This window comes from Mycteria americana, chromosome 3 (assembly GCF_035582795.1).
Source record: "Mycteria americana isolate JAX WOST 10 ecotype Jacksonville Zoo and Gardens chromosome 3, USCA_MyAme_1.0, whole genome shotgun sequence".
NCBI classification, from domain to species: Eukaryota; Metazoa; Chordata; class Aves; order Ciconiiformes; family Ciconiidae; genus Mycteria; species Mycteria americana.
In genome coordinates this window covers 109,638,307-109,659,447 of record NC_134367.1, presented here as the reverse complement: position 1 = coordinate 109,659,447, position 21,141 = coordinate 109,638,307, and the positions used below count along the sequence as shown (strand labels likewise).

General features: G+C 44.7%; 1 protein-coding gene across 2 annotated transcripts in view; it reads right to left on the bottom strand.

Annotated features, from left to right (window-relative positions):
* STUM (stum, mechanosensory transduction mediator homolog) overlaps nucleotides 1-20,557 on the bottom strand; it is a 50,287-nt gene extending 29,730 nt beyond the window's left edge. For both annotated transcript variants that reach the window (XM_075497433.1, XM_075497434.1), the window contains exon 1: nucleotides 20,321-20,557. In XM_075497433.1, coding sequence (XP_075353548.1) covers nucleotides 20,321-20,507 — 187 coding nt within the window. In that variant the 5' untranslated portion in view covers nucleotides 20,508-20,557. The remainder of the gene's footprint in view (nucleotides 1-20,320) is intronic.
* Nucleotides 20,558-21,141: the final 584 nt, after the last annotated feature.

Below are 21,141 nucleotides of genomic sequence, written 5' to 3'. Positions count from 1 at the left end.
AACATCTGTTGCTGTTATCATTTATACACACCCTGCAATACAAAACCCCTACCCTTGAATTAGCGATCTGTTGTAGTTCCTGTGTGACACAAGGTAACTTGTTGCAACAATTTATTTCTGTAGTTAACAAATGTTCCCATCCACATTAGGAATTTACAAAGGCTAAATTAGTTAAATCACTGTTGTGTGATTATTTTATTTTTTTTTAAGACTGATTAATAGGTCAGGTACTTTTCTTACACCTGTAGATATCTGCAGTTCTAACCACCAAAATGACAGAAAGCCATACTTTCTCCTGCCCAAAGTCAGTAAGTAGTGGCAGAAAGACAGCTGTTCACTAACACAAACTGTGGTGAGTCCATGCTTCCCCCTTAAAGTGTGGGCTCTCTGAAAGAGTGGACCATTGCTATATTCCTATATACCACAATGTTCTCCTCCTGCTTAGGAATTCCTTACTCTTCTATACGAATCCCTACAGGTGCCTGAAGTGCATTTCTACAGTCATTATAGCTTCCTACATTTATGCATTAAACAACCCCACATTTCTAGCTAAAATAATTCATTTTTCTTTCATTTTAGTGATTAGAAAAACGTAGCATTTTTCCTTCCCTCACATTTTACAAAATTTCTAGTACAGTATTGTACAAAAGCAACAATCTGACACATTAGAGCTATTCTGCCATCTTTTATTGTGCCTGCAATGAAAAAAAAATAAGCATGTATTTTTAGCTTACTGTGCTACGCAGAACAATCTGATAGCAGAAGCCTGTTATTGTCATTCAAAGGAACACTTGTTTAACCAGATGCAGTCACGAAAAATTACCTTAAATTTTACAATTAGTATTTTCTAGAGAAAAATGTCTGTTCCACGCAAAATCCAAAAGCGTCAATGCATTAGGACCACATCACAAAGCAGCTGCATCTTATTAAACTTTCCTTGGAGACAGATCGGAACAGGACCACCAACGCTCTGGGACATCAGAGCCATCCACAGCAAACCCTGTCTCTCTCTCGGATACTAGGGCGATTAGGACAGTGCAATAATCTAAGCAGAAGGGGCCACTGTAGGATCTCAGGTCTGTAATGATTACACTGTGCTCTACAAATGGAACTGCTGTCCTGTGGCAGCTCCTTGCAGGGAAAGGCAATAGCAAGTTGGCACACAGGACAGCAGGAAAGAAGGGAAGTTTAGGTTCAAGGTCCATGGATCTGTGGTGGGTTGACCCTGGCTGTATGCCAGGTGCCCACCAAAGCTGCTCTATCACTCCCCTCCTCAGCTGCACAGGGGAGAGAAAACATAATGAAAAGCTTGTGGGTCAAGATAAGGACAGGGAGAGATCACTTACCAATTACTGTCACAGGCAAAACATACTCAACTTGGGGAAAATAATTTAGTTTACTGCCAATCAAATCGGAGTAGGGTTATGAGAAATAAAACCAAATCTTAAAACACCTTCCCCACACCCCTCCCTTCTTCCTGGCCTCAACTTCACTCCCCATTTCTCCACCTCCTCCACCCCAGCAGCGCAGGGGGACGGGAAATGGGGGTTGTGGTCAGTTCTGCTGCTCCCCCTTCCTCCTCAGGGGGAGGACTCCTCACACTCTTCCCCTGCTCCAGTGTGGGGTCCCTCCCAGAGGAGACAGTCCTCCACGGACTTTTCCAATGTGGGCCCTTCCCATGGGCTATAGTTCTTCACAAACTGCTCCAGCGTGGGTCCCTTCCAGGGGGTGCAGTCCTTCAGGAACAGACTGCTCCAGCGTGGGTCCCCCACGGGGTCACAAGTCCTGCCAGCAAGCCTGCTCCAACCTCTCTCCATGGGTCCACAGGTCCTGTCAGGAGCCTGCTCCAGCGCGGGCTTCCCACGGGGTCACAGCCTCCTTCAGGCATCCACCTGCTCTGATGTGGGGTCCTCCATGGGCTGCAGGTGGATATCTGCTCCACCATGGACCTCCATGGGCTGCAGGTGGATATCTGCTCCACCATGGACCTCCATGGGCTGCAGGGGCACATCCTGCCTCACCATGGTCTTCACCAGGGGCTGCAGGGGAATCTCTGCTCTGGCGCCTGGAGCACCTCCTCCCCTCCTTCTTCACTGACCTTGGTGTCTGCAGAGTTGTTTCTCTCACATATTCTCACTCCTCTCTCTGGCTACCATTGCTGTTGGGCAGTAACTTTTTCTCCTTCTTAAATATGTTATCACAGAGGTGCTACCATCGTTGCTGACTGGTTTGGCCTTGGCCAGTGGTGGGGTCCATCTTGGAGCTGGCTGGTATTTGCTCTATTGGACAGAGGGGAAGCTTCTAGCAGCTTCTCACAGAAGCCACCCCTGTAGCCCCCCTGCCACCAAAACATTGCCACGCAAACCAAATACAGGATCAAACTCCTTCCTAAGAAGTTCCTAAGGGTCATGCAGACTCACCCAGAAAATAATCCTCATGTAGAAGAGGAATTTCTGCACACGGTAAAAGCACTGGGTGCTTGTGTCTGGGCTGAACAAAATCAGAATCATGGGTGGAGCAAACTAGCCTAAATGCATGATTTGTGAAGAATCACTAAACACAGAGTGAGCTCAAGGCTGCAGAGCTCCCCTGGCAGTTCCTACAGCATTCCCCTGCAAGAAACTAGAGACAGCCCAGGACCCTCTAGAAATCTTTGCATTTGCCTTTGCAATTTGCTCTGTACTCTTCTCAGCTGTTGTGGAAGACCCAAGTATTTTGGGCCCACCACTCAGATCACCTTACCCTTTCCAGGAAGAACCTCAAAACCAGTCTACAGAGGTGGAACAAGTATCACTGCTTAAGCTCCCCAGTCTCTGCTCTTCGAAGGAACTAGGCAAACATGAGCTGCCATCAGGATTGTTTGGTCTTTTGGCTGAATGTTTGGAAACTGGAATGAGCTTTGCACAAAGCCCACCAGACCTTTCATGCCTCACCTGAGAGATGAAATGGCTGGCAGCAGGATGTTTCGAGCCAATGTATGTGCTAGTAGCTATGGATCACGTGGAACTAGCTCTTCTTTTTGCCCATCTGACAGAAAGCAAGACCAGATTTGGGGTGGGATGAGAGTGGGAAGAGGATTGGACAGAGTAAGACGGTGTCATCAACTCCCCTCACTAGTTGAACTAATGCTGATCAAAATACATGTAGAAGAAAGGTCAGTCAAAGGCTACTACAATACAGGGATGCAATTACGTGTGGGTTAGGAAGTCCCTAAATCACAGGATACCTTAAGGAAGAAAGGAGTATCAGGAGAAGGTGCTGGTGCATTTGCTGACGTGTTGGCTGGCTGTACAAAGCAGAATCTGTCTGGTGCTGTAGGAAAGTTCAGTCTCATAATTGCTAACTGAATGGCAAGTGATGCAAGACAGGCAGAGTCTGCACTGTGCATGTGATCCACGTGAAACATCACATTTCTAGATCTGGGATTAAGGCAATACAAGTCTATTGGAAAAGTGCTTTTTATTTTCCAGGTAGTGGAGACTAACAGCTGAGCCAAACTGCTCAGCAGGGAGAGAACATGAACATAGTTCTTATCCTTCTCAAACGTCTGGCCCCAAACTATTTATAATCCTTCAATATTTTTTAACATATGCAAATAACTCTGCATATATTTTTCTACTTATTGTTTTGAACGTACTGTCACTTCTCTCCTGATGTCTATACTGACCAACAGCAGCACTTCATCTAGTTCTCTTTATTTTAGCATGTCATAAATACTCATGATACCCCAGTGCATGTCTGAGTAATTATGTATGCTAGCGTTCTCTTCCTTCTGTTGAAGAACAAAAGAAGGAAGGCAGAGAAGCTGAAGCATGGACTTTTGTAAACATTTAGGCACCTAATTCCCACTGAAATCAAGGAATTCCAGGCTAAATCATGCCTGAGGCCATAGTGAAAGAGCTGTCAGGTTACTTGATCAAATTCTGGCTTTCCTAGTTTAGCCTCACTGCCCTCCAAGGCTTTTGGCTATAACGAAAGTGAAACATAGAGATTAGGATTATGAGTATGTACCAGAAAATGAAGATACTACAGGGTATTAAAGAATGTTTGTCTGAAGTCTCTTTCCTGTGTTAGGAAATAATTAATATTTCCTATAGGAAATAGTTAATATTTCTTCCTGTTTAAGCAGTGCTAATGATATGTGCTGGGGTTTTTATGACTTGAGGAGAGCAGAACTACTCCAATACCTTATTATCAAGTGCTTATGCTGTGCAACTATACGAGGACTTACAGGCTGAAGAGGACCAGCTGCCAGGCAATTAATCTCTTTTTAGTATAGGTTATAAGCCCATATCAGAGTCAAGAGAAGGGAACATGCATCTGTGCCACAGCAGATTCTGTGCAAAGTCTTACCAAAGCTTTCCTAAGCTTAACGTTATCTTATTTTAACCATGGCTTTGCACTGAGGTACTAACAGATGTTTTCATCTGCCATCTCTTGATGTGAGGTGGTGTATCTCCAGCTAGGGCATGGAACAGACACTGTTATTTCAGCCACAACTGCTTAAGCTGCCACAGTCAAGTTTCTAATGGAGTTGTCAATGCCCCAGAAGTCAGAAGAAGAGTGAGAAGGGAAACCTTTCTATATTAGTCGTCGCAACTGGAGATTACTGCCAGGCATCATCCTGGTTGGCTGGGGTGAAGCAAGGAGAGGCACTTGCCAGTTCCCAAGATATATCTGAGTTAATCTGTCAGCCTCATTAATAAATATAGCAGCTCTCAATGCTACTGATATGGAGCATGCAAGGACTTCTCTCATACTTTCTATACCATAGATAATGCATAAAGGAAAGAACACTGTGAACATCCAGCACATCTGTCAAGGAAGGGATCTAAATATCACCATGAGCAGTGTAGCGACAACATGTGCTCAAGGTGTTCCACAGTCAGCAAAGCTAACAAGATTTTAGACTGTACTAGAGGAGGGATGTTATGGAAGAGGTTATAATGGCATTACAGAAATCAGTGACAAGCTGTGGTGAGCTGACCTTGGCTGGCTGCCAGACACCCACCCAGCCGCTCTCTCACTCCCCTCCACAGGACAGAGGGAGAAAATAACATGAAAAAGGTTGTGGGTCAAGATAAACACAGCGAGATCACTTACCAATTACAGTCAAAGGCAAAACAGACTGGACTTGGGCAAAATCAATTTATTGCTAATTAAAACAGGTTTGGATAGTGAGAAACAGACAAATTAAAACACCACCTCCTCCCCTTATTTTCCCCCTGCCCCCAGGTTCAATTTTACTCTTTCATTCCTGATTCCTCTACCTCCACCCCACTCTGAGCAGTGCAAGACAGATGGGGAACGGGGGGCGGGTTATGATCAGTTCAGAGCAGTTCCTCTCTGCCATTCCTTCCTCCTGATGCTTTTCCCCTGTTCTGGTGTTGATCGTTCCAGGGGCTGCAGTCCTTTGGGACAAATCTGCTCAAGCATGGGCTCTCCACAAGTTGCGGTTCTTGTCAGGAGTATCTGTTCCAGCATGGGCTCTCCATGCATGTCTCTTTCAGCTGTTCCCACAGACGTGTCCCCCCTTCCCTGCAGGGCTCTGCTGCCAAAACTTTGCCACCAATACCCAATACACATACACTTTGGAAAAGAGCTAGCAAAGACCTACGGGGAAGGGAAATGATAGTAATTACAGAAATTAAAGGTTTTTAGGTTGAGGACTCATGAGAAAGATAGGAGGTCTAAGCTTAAAAAATATACAAATTATATGAGACATGGTAGATGTATATGCATTAGGAAACAGCACAGAGGTCAGACCTACTTATGAGTTCTTGTAAGGACAAGACAAGATCCAGAAAGATGTGTGGGCAATGCATGATGTATTTTGAAACTATTAAAGCAAATGCCTTATTTTGCAAACCAGTTAATAGGTAGCTTTCATCTGACCTAACTTCAGATATCTGCAAGGGAGGTGTCTGAGCCAGTTATCCTTTGCAGTCAAAAAAAAAAAAAAAAGAGACGGAGGCCCCCAGAGGGTGTGATTCACTTAACCTATTTTAAAGAAGAGATGAGTCACACACTGGTAGTGCCTAATTCCTCCCCACAGATTATAGCAGCAACCAACTCAGATGCACAGGTAGATGAATCCCATCTAATACATCCAATGAAAAGAACATTTGCCGTTAAGTTGACTAAATAATACTAATAAAAATTATCTCCTGCTTTGGTGTATCAGGTAGCTAATCAACTCCTTTAGAAGGAGCTTTTGCTACAGGCAGGTTATTACATTCAACCCTGTTCATTACAGGTCTTCCTCTCAAACATCTAGTACTGGATACACTATGAGGTACAACAGAGCAAGTACTTCATTCTGCAGGACTCCTATGCCCTCCCTCAGTGTAGAATACAGCCATGTTATTATGCACACAGACGGAAGACAGGACCTAAACTATGGTTTATAGCATCCCTGTAATACCAATGCACGTTACTTTTAAATGTTATTTTTGCCGTTCTTCCCTGTTGGAAAAAAGAAGTAAAGACAAGTTCTTTGTTCTGATCATTACAGTTTATCAAAGTGACCTTGGCCTGAAGGCTCTGCAATGCTGATGAAATGCTCCTGCAACAGCAGGAAGACATCTAAATTTGATGTTTCTAGCTCCTTTCATATTGCCTTTCTTCTTGGGGGTATCTTTTTCCAACATGACAGTGTTTGCATGGCTCAGATGAGCCCTGTTGCTAAGAAACAACTCCCAACTGTGCCTTTAAAACTCTGCCTTTAAACATACAACTCAAGGAAATATTTTTCTTTTCATTACACTGTATTGTGTGTTTTTATTAAGATTTCTTTTAACTCTGATCTGACTCTTGGGGTTACATTTCTATCAAAACCTTCTGGGATAGGACCCATTCTTTCTCCATTGTCTGTACAGTGCCATGGTCACCTACACAGCTGTATAAATAATATATTTTAAAATAGTACATTTTATGGTCACAGTAAGGTCCCATTTTGCACACAATTGTGGTGTAAACAAGAAGGAATACAGTGGAGCCTACTTACTGCAAATATCTGTTAATACTAAACTACAAAACACGGTACAAATCGGTGTTCTTTCAAATGGCAACCCCAGGGGGTGTCTGTGCTTGCTTGGCTTTGGGTTTTGGTTTTGGGTTTTTTGCCATGTACTAACTAAAACATGCTGAAGTCCCCCTTGTGTGTACAAGATAGACTGTAGCTTTCACCGGCATAAAGCAGATCACAGGATCATGTGAGGAAGTAACCAGCACATCCAAACTACGAACTGCCTTGTCCATCCTACCTATTTATTGTGTTTTCACTAATGCATGGCACAGACAACACCTTGCTTCCTGGTGAACACAAAGTCCAAGACTGATGGAGGTAGTTCCTTATACACAGTTTCCCTGGAAGGGATTAATGGCAACTAAAGCATGGCTGCGTGATTTGAGGCACTGAACTGTAAGAAGTCCATGTAGATTCTCTTGCCAGTTCTGCCACCACCTTCCTGGACAACCTTCAGCAGGTTATTTCCTCTGATTTCTCCATTCAGACTGCAAGCAGTCTAAGTGTGTGACATAAGTCTTCCTTCAGATTTCTGTATCATAACAGGACTTGAGTGTAGTCTGCACTTCACAGTGCTACTGAAATAATAATGCGGTAAAACCCTGCTCGACTACCTACTCAGCACTTGTCATATAAATCACAGTCACTAGAATAAGGTCTTATGTCATTTAGGTATCATTCCTTTTACAAAATATACTAAAGAACATTTACTAGTATATGATGAAGTGTCATAAATGTTTAAAACAAAACCACGTTTGTAAGGGAGAAAGCAGAATAAGTTTTGTGATGCAACAGCCTCAGATTTTTAGCTTTGGTCACTGGCTAATTTGGGAAATACGGTTCTCAACGGGTGTCCTACTTACTACTGCAACTTAGGAAGCATCTTATCTGGTTTTAAGTGCAATGTAAGAGCTCAGTTCTGCAACTCTTCCTTACAGTGAGTAATACTTACTTGTAGGAGCAACCTCAAGGGGCCCGCTCAATGTTACAAGAAGCAAAAATGGTGAGCAGAGGCGAGGCAAACTGGTTCTAGAGGCTCAACACCACATTGCTCTGCATGTTGTGGATTCTGTTCTGACAAGTGGGTTTAGCTTGAAATGGGAACATTTTGTACCTGTTTTGCACTGGTTCGAATGACTGTCTGTTGCTCCAAACAATGTGACCTGGAGTCCACGGAGCAACTAGAAAGGGGACATCCTGTCTGTCCAGTTCTGCCCTGGCACACAGAGAGTAAATGAGCACTGAAAGAACATCTAGTGGATTGAGAGCACAGATGTGAGAGCAGAACATACACACACAGGCCAGATTTTCAGTTGCACCATGTAGACCATATTTTAGCTAATACGCAGAAGAAAAATATTTTATTTCTTGTGTCGATAATACTAAGGGTGGACCGTTACCATTTATTCATCACAGCTTCAGTAAAAGAAGGATTCACTGTGTAATTGCTGAGCAAGAGTGGTTCCCGGGAACTAATGCTTGGTCTAAATTCCATTCCTGGCTCCACCACAGCTTTCTTCTAAGTATCAGCTGCACACAGCACAAGGAGACGGTTCCTACTTTTAACTATGTTGCCTTGAATCTACCATCCAAAGTGGGAATACTGAAGCTTAACTCTGATGGAAATGAGAATTTGCATGTTGGCACCCTTGTGCGTAAGGAGTTATTTGGATCAAGATGGATTGGTGACACAGAATGGCTGATGGCTGGACACAGAGTCCTCCCCATTCTTCTGTCCACACTCATGGCTTGGTTCAAGCTCTGCCTTGCACTTGTGCAGCTATCTACAGCTCTGCAGCGTGGGTGTAAAAGAACAGTAGCCTTCTGTGGCAGTATATGATGTAAGGGGCTAGCTCTCAAGGCACAAAAATCAGGTCACCCTGTACAGCTGACCAATGTAAATAAGATGAAAGTTAGATCACCTCAGGGAGTCAGCTTCAAAGGAGTGCTAGGAGAATCCATTTCAATGTTGTTTTTGTGGGATGTGTGGGAGGAGCAGAGGACCGAGTGAAATAAGCACTCAGGTGCAAGTCAATGTATAAAATTACCTTCTGGCTTTTAAAAGAGAAAACGAGAGCATTTTTGTACTCACAATTGCCAATGATTGTAGTTCCTGTGCTCTGTTCTCTCTTTTACACGAGACAAGGAACCATCCCACCAGCTCTCTGTAGCCACAATGAAATTTCAGTAGGAGGAAAAAAAAATCTCGTGATGCTGAGTCTAAAATATTTTTTTTTAAAAAATGTAGTATTTGTTTTCTAAAACCCCTGTTAAGCCTTCTCTGGTATTGATCAGTTTGTCAGGTGCAGAGCTATAGAACAGAGACATATAGCAAAAAACATTATCATCTTTGCAATACAGACAGGAAGATTTGGCAATGCTTTCACAATTAAATAGATCAAGAGAGATAATTTAATGGCCCAGTCCAGAGAATCCGCACTAACTAAATTGTCTAACTACATCAAAACCAATGTACCTACTCTTTCAACGGATTAGTCGATAACCAGTCTGGTACAAATGAGTTCAGAAACAGGTCTGATTTGTTGCAATCATTTCACAAAGACAGAAGGAAGGTATGGGAAACCATGCCGATCCCACAGCTAGAAAGGGATTTTCTTCTGGCTACACCTCACAAATGTCTCAATCTGTGACCAGTCCTTTCTCACAGTCCTAAATCCTTTGTGAACACCTTGCACTAGGACAAACTCCAGAGTGGGTTGCAGAGCAATGAGAGTTGTATGTCCTTAAGCTGCTTTGTGTATGTACACCCAAGGAGATCCAGCCGTACTTTTAGCTAGAATTTAGTCTTCAGATTCTTGGAACCAATTTTCAGTGGAAAGGAAACTTAAAGCTTCCTGACTCCAAAACAGTGTTCGCAAGAAGACATGAAAAAAAAATCTTTTCATTTACAGGGAATAGAAATACATAAACCTTGATCCAAGAGCTTATATTATCTTACTATAAAGAACCTAGTCCTGACCACTGTCAGTGAAAGAGGTCTGCCTATGTGGGCCTCTCCGCATAGTGATTTCTATGGTGTCAAGTTGCCAGCTCCTTTCCCCAACACAGCATAGCAAATACAGTGTTGGCTATTCACACACACAAAAAATCATGTTTATGGAAATCAAATTGTCATGGCAACAGAAGAGGTCTTGTAATTATTTTAAAAATAGCAAATTAACAAAGCCCATTTATGAAATCTAAGCTCCATTCTTTTATGAATGCACTTAAAAACCAGATACAACAAATGGTTTTCTACCTACATAAGGAAGAAATCATTTAAACCCAAGATCTCACATCACCATATTGGCATATGTGATAGATATATGCATACAAATAAATACATATTTTAAACTTAAAACAGCAAAACTGTTTCAGTGGACAGTGTTATACTAATGTGATCATTGGGCTTCTTTTATTTCAGGTAAAATATTTTAATATAAATATTGTGATTCATACTCTGTAAAATGAGTCAACTTTTTAACATAGTAAACTTGTAACAATGGCTCATTATAATTTAGTTTATTAATCTCCATTAAAATCTCAGTTCTTCAAGGACTTATAACACTTAGCTGAAACTGTACAAACACTTTTAAAACAACATTCTTATTTGGTTCAATCGAAATTTTTTCCAACACAATCTCAAGATTGACCATTTGCAATGGTCATTTGCAAATTTGCAATTTGACCATTTAGCGTTTGCATTCTTTACAAACTTGCCTGTGTTATAACTGAAATGAAATGATTATCCACAAACTCGGAGCATTTGTAAGTTTTGCGTGGATATTAATGTTTGTGGCAAGCTGAGGGCTCAGCCTAGATACATGACGAGCTGGTGAGATGCTGGATAATTACCTGTGATATGTTTAAATTCACATTCCCAAAGATGGCAGCCTTAGTCCCCTGCACAGTTCCTTGTGTAAGCATTATTACTGAAATTAGAAATGCAGTACAGGTCGAACCCCTGCAGTGAACACAATTATGTTTCCAAGAGTTCCTCTATTGATTGTATTCACTCTTTCCTGTAGCAAGATTTGACCACGATCCACTCTGGGCATATCCTGCTTATACTGGAACTTTTAATTTAAGTTAGTGTATTACCAATCAGCTTTCATCAACCACCTCATTTATATCTACTAGTCCGGATATTTCATGATGATATGCTTAAAGACATGAGTGTCCATGGTTTTGTCTAGTCTGCCAGAGTTGTGAATTAGTTAGCAATATATCTACTTTTTTAATTTAAAAGCTCAGTATAATATTGCCATCCTTCAGTACTGAAAAATCATGAATCAGGTTCTCCAAAACTGAGATTTAAAAAAAATGTAATTTATTCTTTTTCCCCCCCTCCTTTTTTTTTTGAGACAGGATCCTATCTTCAAATCCTGCTCCAAAGCCATGAGAGTTACATTTTTTTCTTTTCTTGAAAGCAGAGATTCTCATGTAATCAAGAGCCTCAGGGAACAGAGTTCTAAGGAAACACCAAATATTGTGAGAGTCAGGATTGCATCACTAGGCCTTTTGAGGGGCTGTCAAGTAGTTAGACAGAAATTGTTTGGCTTGTAACTCCCTTGGAATGGAAAAACTGAGCTTTGAACTGCCTTTATAATAAGGATTACATTGCTGGAGGAAGGAGGCTGAGAGCAGCTTCTAAGTGGTAAGATGCAGAGAAAACAATCTGTGGAAAAGAGTATTTTAAATCAAATATTCGAGTTCCATCTACTTATTTTTTCCTTGACTCTACACACAATGAAACCTAGGAAACTTATAACATCAGAAATCAACAAGTGAATAACTAGGTAGAATGGCATGTGATTTTTCTCAAGCTCTTATAATATTTTCATTTTGGGGCTCCTAGTTAACATAAACACTCAAAAACCCTGGGAAGAGTGGGAAAAGGAAGAGGGATTAACTCCTTCACTTAATGAAAAAGTTCCCAATCTTCAGAAGAACCAGGGAAACCAAGCTTTCACATTCCTGGAATCTCTAAAGCAAGCTTGGTCAACACAAACTTTTCTTTCTCATGTGAGGCTGGGCCCGTGGTGATGTCATGTCCTGGGTCTGACTTGTAATCAATGATGTCTAAGGTTGCTGCATGATGCTGGCTCCAGCTCTCTGCTAAGGAAGACTGCTGCCACACCAGCTTCCTTACATGTGCATCACACCACAACTGCTCCAGTTCACAGGCCAGCACCTGAAAGGCAAATGAGCTCTAACTGCAGTTTCAAATAAGATGTTGGACGGTGAACTGGAGTAGCTGCAGCAGAGGTGGGCGTTCCCTTTCTGTTTCCCTTCCTGCTGGAGAAGTAACTTCCAGCAGAAGTTGTGTAAGGCACAGATAATGTTTTTAATTGCCAGTAAGGTTTGCCAGATGTCAGAACCTTTATACTAGCAAAATCCTAACTACTGGACATAGGTACAACACTCTAAACTGGTTTACCTTCTTCCAGATATGGGCTGGAAGGCATGTCCTACAAGGAGTGGCTGAGGCCTCTGGGTTTGTCTAGTTTGGAGAAAAGGAGGCTGAGCGGCAACCTCATTGCTCTCTACAGCTTTCTGAGGAGTTAAGTGGAGAGGGAGGTGCTGAGCTCTTCTCCCTAGTATCCAGTGAAAGAACAAGTGGGAATGGTTCAAAGCTGCGCCAGGGCAGGTTCAGACTGGACATTAGGAAGCATTTCTTTACCGAGAGGACGGTCAAACACTGGAATGGGCTTCCTAGAGAGGCGGTCGATGCCCCAAACCTGTCAGTGTTTAAGAGGCATTTGGACAATGCCCTTAATAACATGCTTTAACTTTTGGTCAGCCCTGAATTGGTCAGGCAGTTGGACTAGATGATCGTTGTAGGTCCCTTCCAACTGAAATAGTCTATTCTGTTCTATCTTTATTGACCAGCATCTTTGCACAGTGCTACAACCAAGTCCATATACATCCACTGTAGTGCTGCAACTGTGTAACTTTAAAGTTGTGAAACTCTTAAATGAAGACAAGCCCAAAGACAGAAGAAAGAATGTTATATGTCAGATTGACTTTGTATCTCATAGAAAATAAGAAAAGAAGAAAGCTCTTTTCCTTTTCTCCTTTCCAGGTTACCTCTGAATGAAAGTTTTCATAAATCCATTGCAAACTCCAGGCCCTTTTACAAACTTAGGGACTATATTAGAATCCCTTTACCATCCAATCACTTGTTTCTCCACAAAATTCAAAATTGTATACAGACACTAAAATTCACCTTTCTGCTTTATGCCAGCTGCTGCCACCTACGGGTGTGTTTGTGTACAGGGTGCTGCATGCGATCTGATGGATAAGAAAGAGCCTGAGGAACCTGGTTTCTGCTTCCCACTCCTCCCTTGACTATCCTGAACAGCTCTACAAACTCTCAATGCTCTTTTCATGGCAGAGCAGAGATAAAATGGCAGTGAACTGCTGCAGGCAATGGTGCTTTATCAGAGTTTGTAAATCTCTCTGACACCCACTGATTCAGAGCAGGAGAACAAGTCACCTCCATCCTGCAATCCAGACTAGCCAAAATTCACCCGTCAAAAGCACTCTCCTCATCCAAGTTACTTCTGTCTTCAAATCCTTTCACTCCTTTCCTCTCTTGCTGCAAGAAGTTCCAGTTCTTTGGCCTTCTCACCAAATCTCTGCGAATGTACTTCTCTCCTTCTGGGCTTGTTTCTCTATTTTTCTCCACGTCACACCCTTCGTCTGGAACAGCTTTCCAGACTCCTTAAAATTCAGTTGGTTTATTTGGCCATTTAACAGCTCTTCTCTGCTGTCTGCTCCCACCTTCACTTTTAATCTTCAAGTACATCTGTCCAAATTGCATTAAATGACAGATTGCAAGATGCTGAGCAAACCCTGTCTCCTTACCTGTTCGTTAAGTAATGAATACCTCCACAGAACTGCTTCAACCACAGCAGTGAACAAAAACTGGCCATTTCTTTTGTCTTCTATTTTGATGGAAACAGAAGGCATGAGGGAGGGGAGAGAAACTTGTCTGCATTTAAGTTGGTCTGGCACTGACAGCAATTCAAAAGCAGCAGCAGCACTAGGTTAGTCCACAGCTTGACAGTGAAATGAACCAAAAAGTCATTATAAATACAAGGAGAGCTCAACAGCTGACTTTTACCAACAACAAGGAATGAAGAGCAAAAACTGACCAAAGGACATAAACAGTACTAAATATTTAGATTGTGAGAGAGACTGTAGTCAAGAACAAGGCATTGCTGTGCTTTTACTGTGTATGCCCATAACTGTGTTTGTAAAGCAAGGGCCATGGGAGGATGATGAGTAAGAACGCATATGTATATGTGACCATTATGGCTAAGCAGATAAACTCAAGAAAGGGATCCAGTGTAAAACTGGGAAAGGGAGGAAGAATATATTAAGTATTCAGGCAAGTATGTGCTAATAAAATACAGCTGCAATGAGGAAAGCGGCTTTCTTCCTAAAATACAGCAGAGCAGGCCATTGGACACTGGATTAAAACTGAGGGGCCACGCCAGATGCCTCAGCAGAGATAAAACCCTGTTGTTTTTTACTGATCAGATACATAGGCTGGGGTTGTCTCAACCGAGGATCTACAAGCTTGAAATAATTTGGCATTTATTCTGATCACAAATTATCTGCGAATCAGTTTTGAGTTTTCCAAGCTTGTTTGTCATTCTAGATGGTCCAGACACTTCATGGCACAAAAATATTCCAGACTACCCTGTGCTAGCAAGATCATTGAGTGACTGTTCAATATGATCAGCCAAGTAAGTTATATAAGATACTTCTATTTCTCACTTAAATCTCTGGGGGTTTTGTTTGCTTTTTTTTTTTTAAAAAAAGGAGGAAATCAATGGCCTTCTCCGTACTGACAAGAACAGGACCTGCAGAAGTAGAAACCTGCAGATTCAGTTGTTCTTGTGCCCAACTTTACCTCACCATGAGGAATATCTACAGTACAGCTGATACCACTGCTACCAGCAATGGAGCAGTAACCTGGACACACGCATCTTATCACAGGTCTCCTTTCCCACCTTGCATAAACAGATGAAGAAATTACCATAAAGAACTTCTTGATCTTTTCAGTGGAAAATACAAAACCCAATAGAATGAAGTGTACTGACAATAGGTTTGCTTTGTTTAATTATGCTCTCATGAACAAATAGCTTGTTTCTGCAGACTACTAGTGGTCTATACATCACAGGCTGAAAGGCAACATTAGCTGAAGAATTCCGGCAGTAAAGTTCACGAACACAAATTCATACAAACACTTTGAAAAACCTTTGTTTTCCACAAATGAGCTTGTAAATCACCCAGATTCATTGATTTACATGTCCATAGGAAAAAAAAAATATTAAAAAGGACCATAAATGCCAAAGCAGGTTTGAGATTTTAATGCACAGATGCTTGAAAGCCCCAATTTCTTTTCTGCAATATTTGTCCTACTGTAGATAAGAAAATGTGTTTTTTCCTTGAAATTCTTTGTTTCAATAATGAAGGCGATGGATGTTTGCTTGAGGCATCTATTTACCATTCCAACAACAACAATAAAATGGGTATTGATAATTTTATGCAGATCTCATCCCTGCAACTTTCCTGAGTGTTGTGTTCTGTACTTCTATTCAGCTCTTTGGAGAGCTCATTCTGCTGAAGAGAGCCATGGCTTCTAATGAGAGCCTTCTGCAGATGCTTGGCTTCTATAAATTGAGCATTAAAGCCATATTTACATAGCTGAAGGTCTAGCCCTTGAACTCTATCAAGACCGAAGCAGAATAAACAGATGACAGAAGACTCAGAATATGGAGCTGACACGCCCAGGAGCAGGAGAGCTGTACACCGCAGAAGAAAAAAGTTCAGCGGGCTGGGAATCATCCCTTCTTTCTCTAGCTGTCTGTAAGAGGCTGTCACTCATGATCTCCTCCACTGGCTATTTCATGGCTTATGGGTGGCTGCTCTCCCACCTTGCACTAACATAATTTTATGCTACATATTTCAATTACTCCCTACATAAAAATAGTATACATGTATAATTCAGGCTGTGATCCAAAAGTCCACCCCCTTCCTGACAGGAGGGATTAATCTTGGAGAATACCTCATACTTTCAGATAATTCCACTCACTTCTCACATTACCCTCAAGTTCTCCCCCTTCGTTTCCCCCCTCCCACACACGTGATGTCGAGGGAAGGAAAAACAGGTAGGAAGGAGGGCAAGATTCCCATGTATCAGCTCAGGGAATGACAGGGAGCCAGATCTTCTCCCACGCTGACTGGCACACGGCAGCTCCAAGAGAACACAGTCTGCCAGCTAAAGGGCATGGCCAGCCCCTTCTCTCAATTGCCATCTGCAGCACGTACCGGCTGGAGGTGCACACTGCTCAATCCTGCGGGAACTGAAGAAGAGAGGATACACCACCATTTCTCTCTGCTGGTGTCATCATCTTCCATTCTCCAGAGCTTGTCACAGCATGATTTGGCCCGAGGCCTCAGAGCCTGCTCCAGAAGAACTAAGCCAAACTAGAGGTTACACTGCCTGTGGTGCAGGGTGCCTGTGGCAGAGCTGGAACACTGGTAGCCAACGGCACGGTGGTTCTTGCTACAGCGTTCACTGAGAACACCCGCTCCCTCTTCTCCCTTTCATACTACCTGCTCCTTTTACAAACCTGAACTAGGGACACCTTCATTACAGCTCAGCCCTGCAGCCCTATCAGATGCAGATGAGGAAGACTGCATCAGACCATGGAAAATTCTGATCCAGGATGTCTCCAAGTGGTTGTGTCTATCACAGTGAATGGAAGCAGTGTGTAATTTCAAGGCTGTTCTGCAAAACAAGTTACAAGTAGATGGGCTAATCAAGCTTTTTTAGGTTGTATTTCGTCTGAGTTTTAAGTTTTGGCAAGACAAAAGTCAACATATCCCCTGGGTATGAAAAATTTCCTATGAGTCTTTTGTGACATATATGCAAAGAGTAATTAAAACCCAGTTTACAATGCATCTTAAAACCTGCAGTTCTGGGTTACTACATAAAACCCTGAAAATTAACCAACTGAAAAAAATAAACTGACTATAAACAAAGAGAAAGTGTTACTTCTCCTGTCCAAATAGAGTACTGCTGCAAAACGTAAATAGCATAAAAGAAAAATAAACTGGATGCTTAAAATTCTCAGATTTCACTCTCATAGATGACTTCTATAACATAGGAAAGATAATTTAACTTAAAAAAGTAGAGGCTTTCAGATGCTGAGAGACTGCCTGAGTATTTGGTAGCCTGCATCGCGGCGCAAGTTTTCTTTGCATATCACTGGTTTGAGGTACTGGGCACTAATGAACACCTCAAATGAACCAGTCTCCAAGCAGTGGAACACTTGGTTTATTTGGTGTTGCCCATTTTCTTGTCTATTCCAGTGGCTTCTGACCCTTTATTGCAATTGCACTGCAGAGTCTACACATGAATGACAACTATGTGCAAAACAGTTGAGGAATGAATTCAGGGACTGAAAAATAGAGAAATTCCATTACCACATAAACAGTCATACTCACCACCTAAGCAGGCAAAATATACAGCAAGCCTGTGAAACATCATTTTAACATGTACTAAATCTGGACTACAGGAATTGATGGGAATTTTGCCATTTACTTCACTGGGAACAGGCTCACATCCTAGATGTGAATACTTCACACCACTGCAAATATTATTTATTTTACAAGTGTTGCTCAGTTCATCGAGATGGCTGAAGTGCGACAATGACATGAGATCTCTTTTTACCCTGACTATTCCTGCCAGTAGATTTGTGTTCCTCCTGTTTCCCCTTGTGTGTGGGCTATGTGATATACGACAGGATATGGCTGAGATTGTAAATAGCTATATTCTAGTTGGGTATATTATCTAGGAGTAAATTTTCTATCAAAATGCATAGGATATTAGCAGCTTCATTAAAAGAATGGTTCATTTATGTACGGACTAAGTGCTATGCTTTGCATACAAAGTTTGGAATGCATCTCCAAAACAATGCTTTTCGCCAGTCTGTGAGAACGCCACATGGGAGGATTTCTTTTAATTTGTAGTTTGTTTGTTTTGCTACTTTTGCAACGGGTCAGGAGGAACAGTGGTATAGACAGACAGAAAGTACCACTGAAATTGGCGCATCAAATGAAAACAAGTTTAAAAAAAATCTCCGCCTGTTAAAAAATAAAAATAGAATTAAAACCATTTGGGGCTGGTCCAGCCAGTCGGTGATAAGACGGCTGCAAAGTCCATATTCAACTCTCAAGCTTTCAAGCTGGCATGGACTGGAAGCCCTATACACCTGCCTTTAGAAAGGAAGCGCTATCTGCTGTCATTTCCTTCTGTGTGAGGGAAGGCAGAATGCCGGCTACCTCCAGCAGCCCCACAGCAGCAAGCAGCCAGAGAAGAGCTCTGGGCAGATAACACCTCAAGCCAATTCTGGCATGAGGACAGCTTGTGGGGATCTACCCTCCTAAGATGATGGAAGAACACTGAGGGCTTTCTGCTGTGCTGTGAAAAACAGCACACTATGAAGTATAAGATCATTCACATGAGGAAAAGGGTATACTAAGTCAGTTGTTTTCTTGTATGTCTAGAGTGAAGATGTAGCGTCTTCAATGCCAACGGAAAACTACATTCACTTTGAAAGCTCTGGCTCTGAACACCTCTCTCTGAAGATGGTGGGAAATTAAGTGCTAAATAACAATAACCTAAAACCCCACGAAAGCACTCAACTGGAGAGTTTTTGTTTGACTCATCACTCCAGGTTCTTCAGGTGGCTGCACACAAGGGCTGTGAAAACAACACACCTGAGCACACAGCATTACATCTGGAAGCACATATACCAATGCCATTCTTTCCACAGGAAAATTCTGAGGTACTTCAAAAGGTGGAAGTTTTCCTCTGGAATACATCCGTAGATTCAGAGCAAACACACTGGAATAGCAGTGGCTTGTACATGTTGCACGCAGTATACCACTCAGACTTAGGTAACACTTTAATCAGAAGAACTTTAAGAATTTCAGATTCGTTAAAGAATTAAGCCACCTGAAACACATAAAGCAGTTAAGGGCAGGTCAGTAGCTCTTTAAAAGCAGGGCAAGCTGGAAGATACTCCCATACCACAGGGGAGGCTTCTGCAGCAGGCATAGTGGTACAAAAGGTAGGTGGGAATGGACTATGAGAGACTCAAGGTATAGACTAATGGGTTTTGTTTTGTCTGGGTTTTTTTCTTTTTTAAATATGATTGTTTTGCTTGCAGCTAGAATACTTGTATTTAGCCCTGGGTTCCAGGTGCCTCTGTAGTGTTCAAACTCTAGGCTCCAGTTGCAGTAAGCAAGTATTTCATAATTAAAAAGGAGGAAAGGTAAATACAGAGGGGGTTACAGCCACAGCTTAGGGATGCATTACTTGAGTCGCTCACTAGGGACTTTGTCGTATCTAGAAACAGTGAATCCCCCCAGTTTCTCTAGACATCGGTTCCTAAGAGTAGTGGTACAGGACCAACGTTTTTCAGGGGACTCCTCGGGAAACTCGGGAAGATGGGCTCTGAAAGCTCGCCTTTGCTGGTGAGTGCTGTGGTCACTCTGCGTCTCGGTCCTCCGACTAAAACTACAGCCTGCAAGAGCGCTAACAGCTGAAACCCTTCCCCTAAACCAGACGATTCCCAGCGTCGGCCCGTGTCCCGCCTGAAGAGAACGGCAGGGTCGGAAAGCGCGGGGATGCTCAGCCCCCGAGGCCGGACACCGGCCTCTGCATCGCTGAGTCACACAGCGAAGCCCCGCCGGGCGGGTGGGTGCCCCGGGCACCGGTCCCTGCCCGCTGTCCGAGGAAAACCCGCCATCCCGCCGCGACATGCCCCTCGCTGCTTCTCCCAAGAAGCACGACGGCCGCGGCGGAGTCCGCGCCGCCCGCGGCCGCTGCCCCGAGGGACGGGTGGCCGTCGGCCCAACGGCTCTCCGCCAGGCCGCTCCCCCGGGGACCCCGCGGGGCGCCTCCCCGCTGAGGCACCGCCCGGGCCCCCGCCGCAAAACTTTCCGCCGGGGCGCAGCGGCAGCCTCCCTCCCTCCCCGCCTCCCTTCCTGCGGCGCCGTCGGGGAAAGTTGCCGCCGCGGCGGGGTCCGGCTCCCCGGTCGGCCCCGCACGGAGGCGCGCCGGCCCGGGGAAAGTAGCGACAGGTGGGGGGAGCGCGCCCCGCCGCCGGCGGCCGCTCGTCCCGCAGCCCCGCGCGCGGAACCCCCGTCCCGGCTGCACGGCGGCGGCCGCCCTCCCGCCGCGCCCGGGGCTGCGGAGCTCCTTACCCAGCCCCGGCACGAAGGTGTTGAGGAAGAGGCAGATGACAGCCACGGGGAACGGCATGTAGGGGATGGCGGCGCGCAGGGGGCCCTTCTTCTCCCGGACCTGCACCACCACCCCGCTGGAGGGGGCAGCGCCCCGGCTGGGCTCCCCGGCCGCCGCGCTCTCGCCGTCTTTGGGGAAGGGATCCATGGCCGGCGCGGCGCGGCCGAGGGTAGCGGTGCCCCGGCGGGCTCCCAGCTGCCGCCGCGCGCGCTCCCGCCGCCGCCGCGCGGCCCCGCCTGCGCGCGCGCGCCTGGGTGCCCCCCGCGCGGACCCCTCCCCTCCCCCCGCCCCTCGCGGGCTCCCGCCGCCGTTCCCGCCCCGCTGGCGCCGCTCCCTCCGCGTCCCCCCTCTCCCTCCGCCGGCTCTCGGGCCTCCCGCCTCGCTTACCCCGCCGTCCGCCACCAGCGGCGTCGGTTAGAAACGCCCCCGCGCGCCCGAGGCGGTTTGAGCCAACGGCGGCGCTGCCTCCCCCCCGCCGCCTCGCGCCCCTTCCTTCTGTCAGGGCTGCCTGCGCGCCCGGCCCCTCACGCAGCCCCCTCTCCGCCCCGGGCCCGCCGGCCTGTGTGCCGACACCGAATTTGGCCAAGTCGTCCGAAATCGGCGGGGCGACGGCGGTAAGCGGCGGGGAAAGCGGGCTGGGCTGTGTCCGGGCTGCCTGCCGGACCGCTTCCCGAGCCCGGCTCCATCGCGGGCGCGTTGAGGCGCGCACCCCTCGCCGGGCTGTTGCTCGCCCAGACCCGCCCGGGAAGTGGGGAGAGAGCAGGGAGCCGTTCAGTTTAAT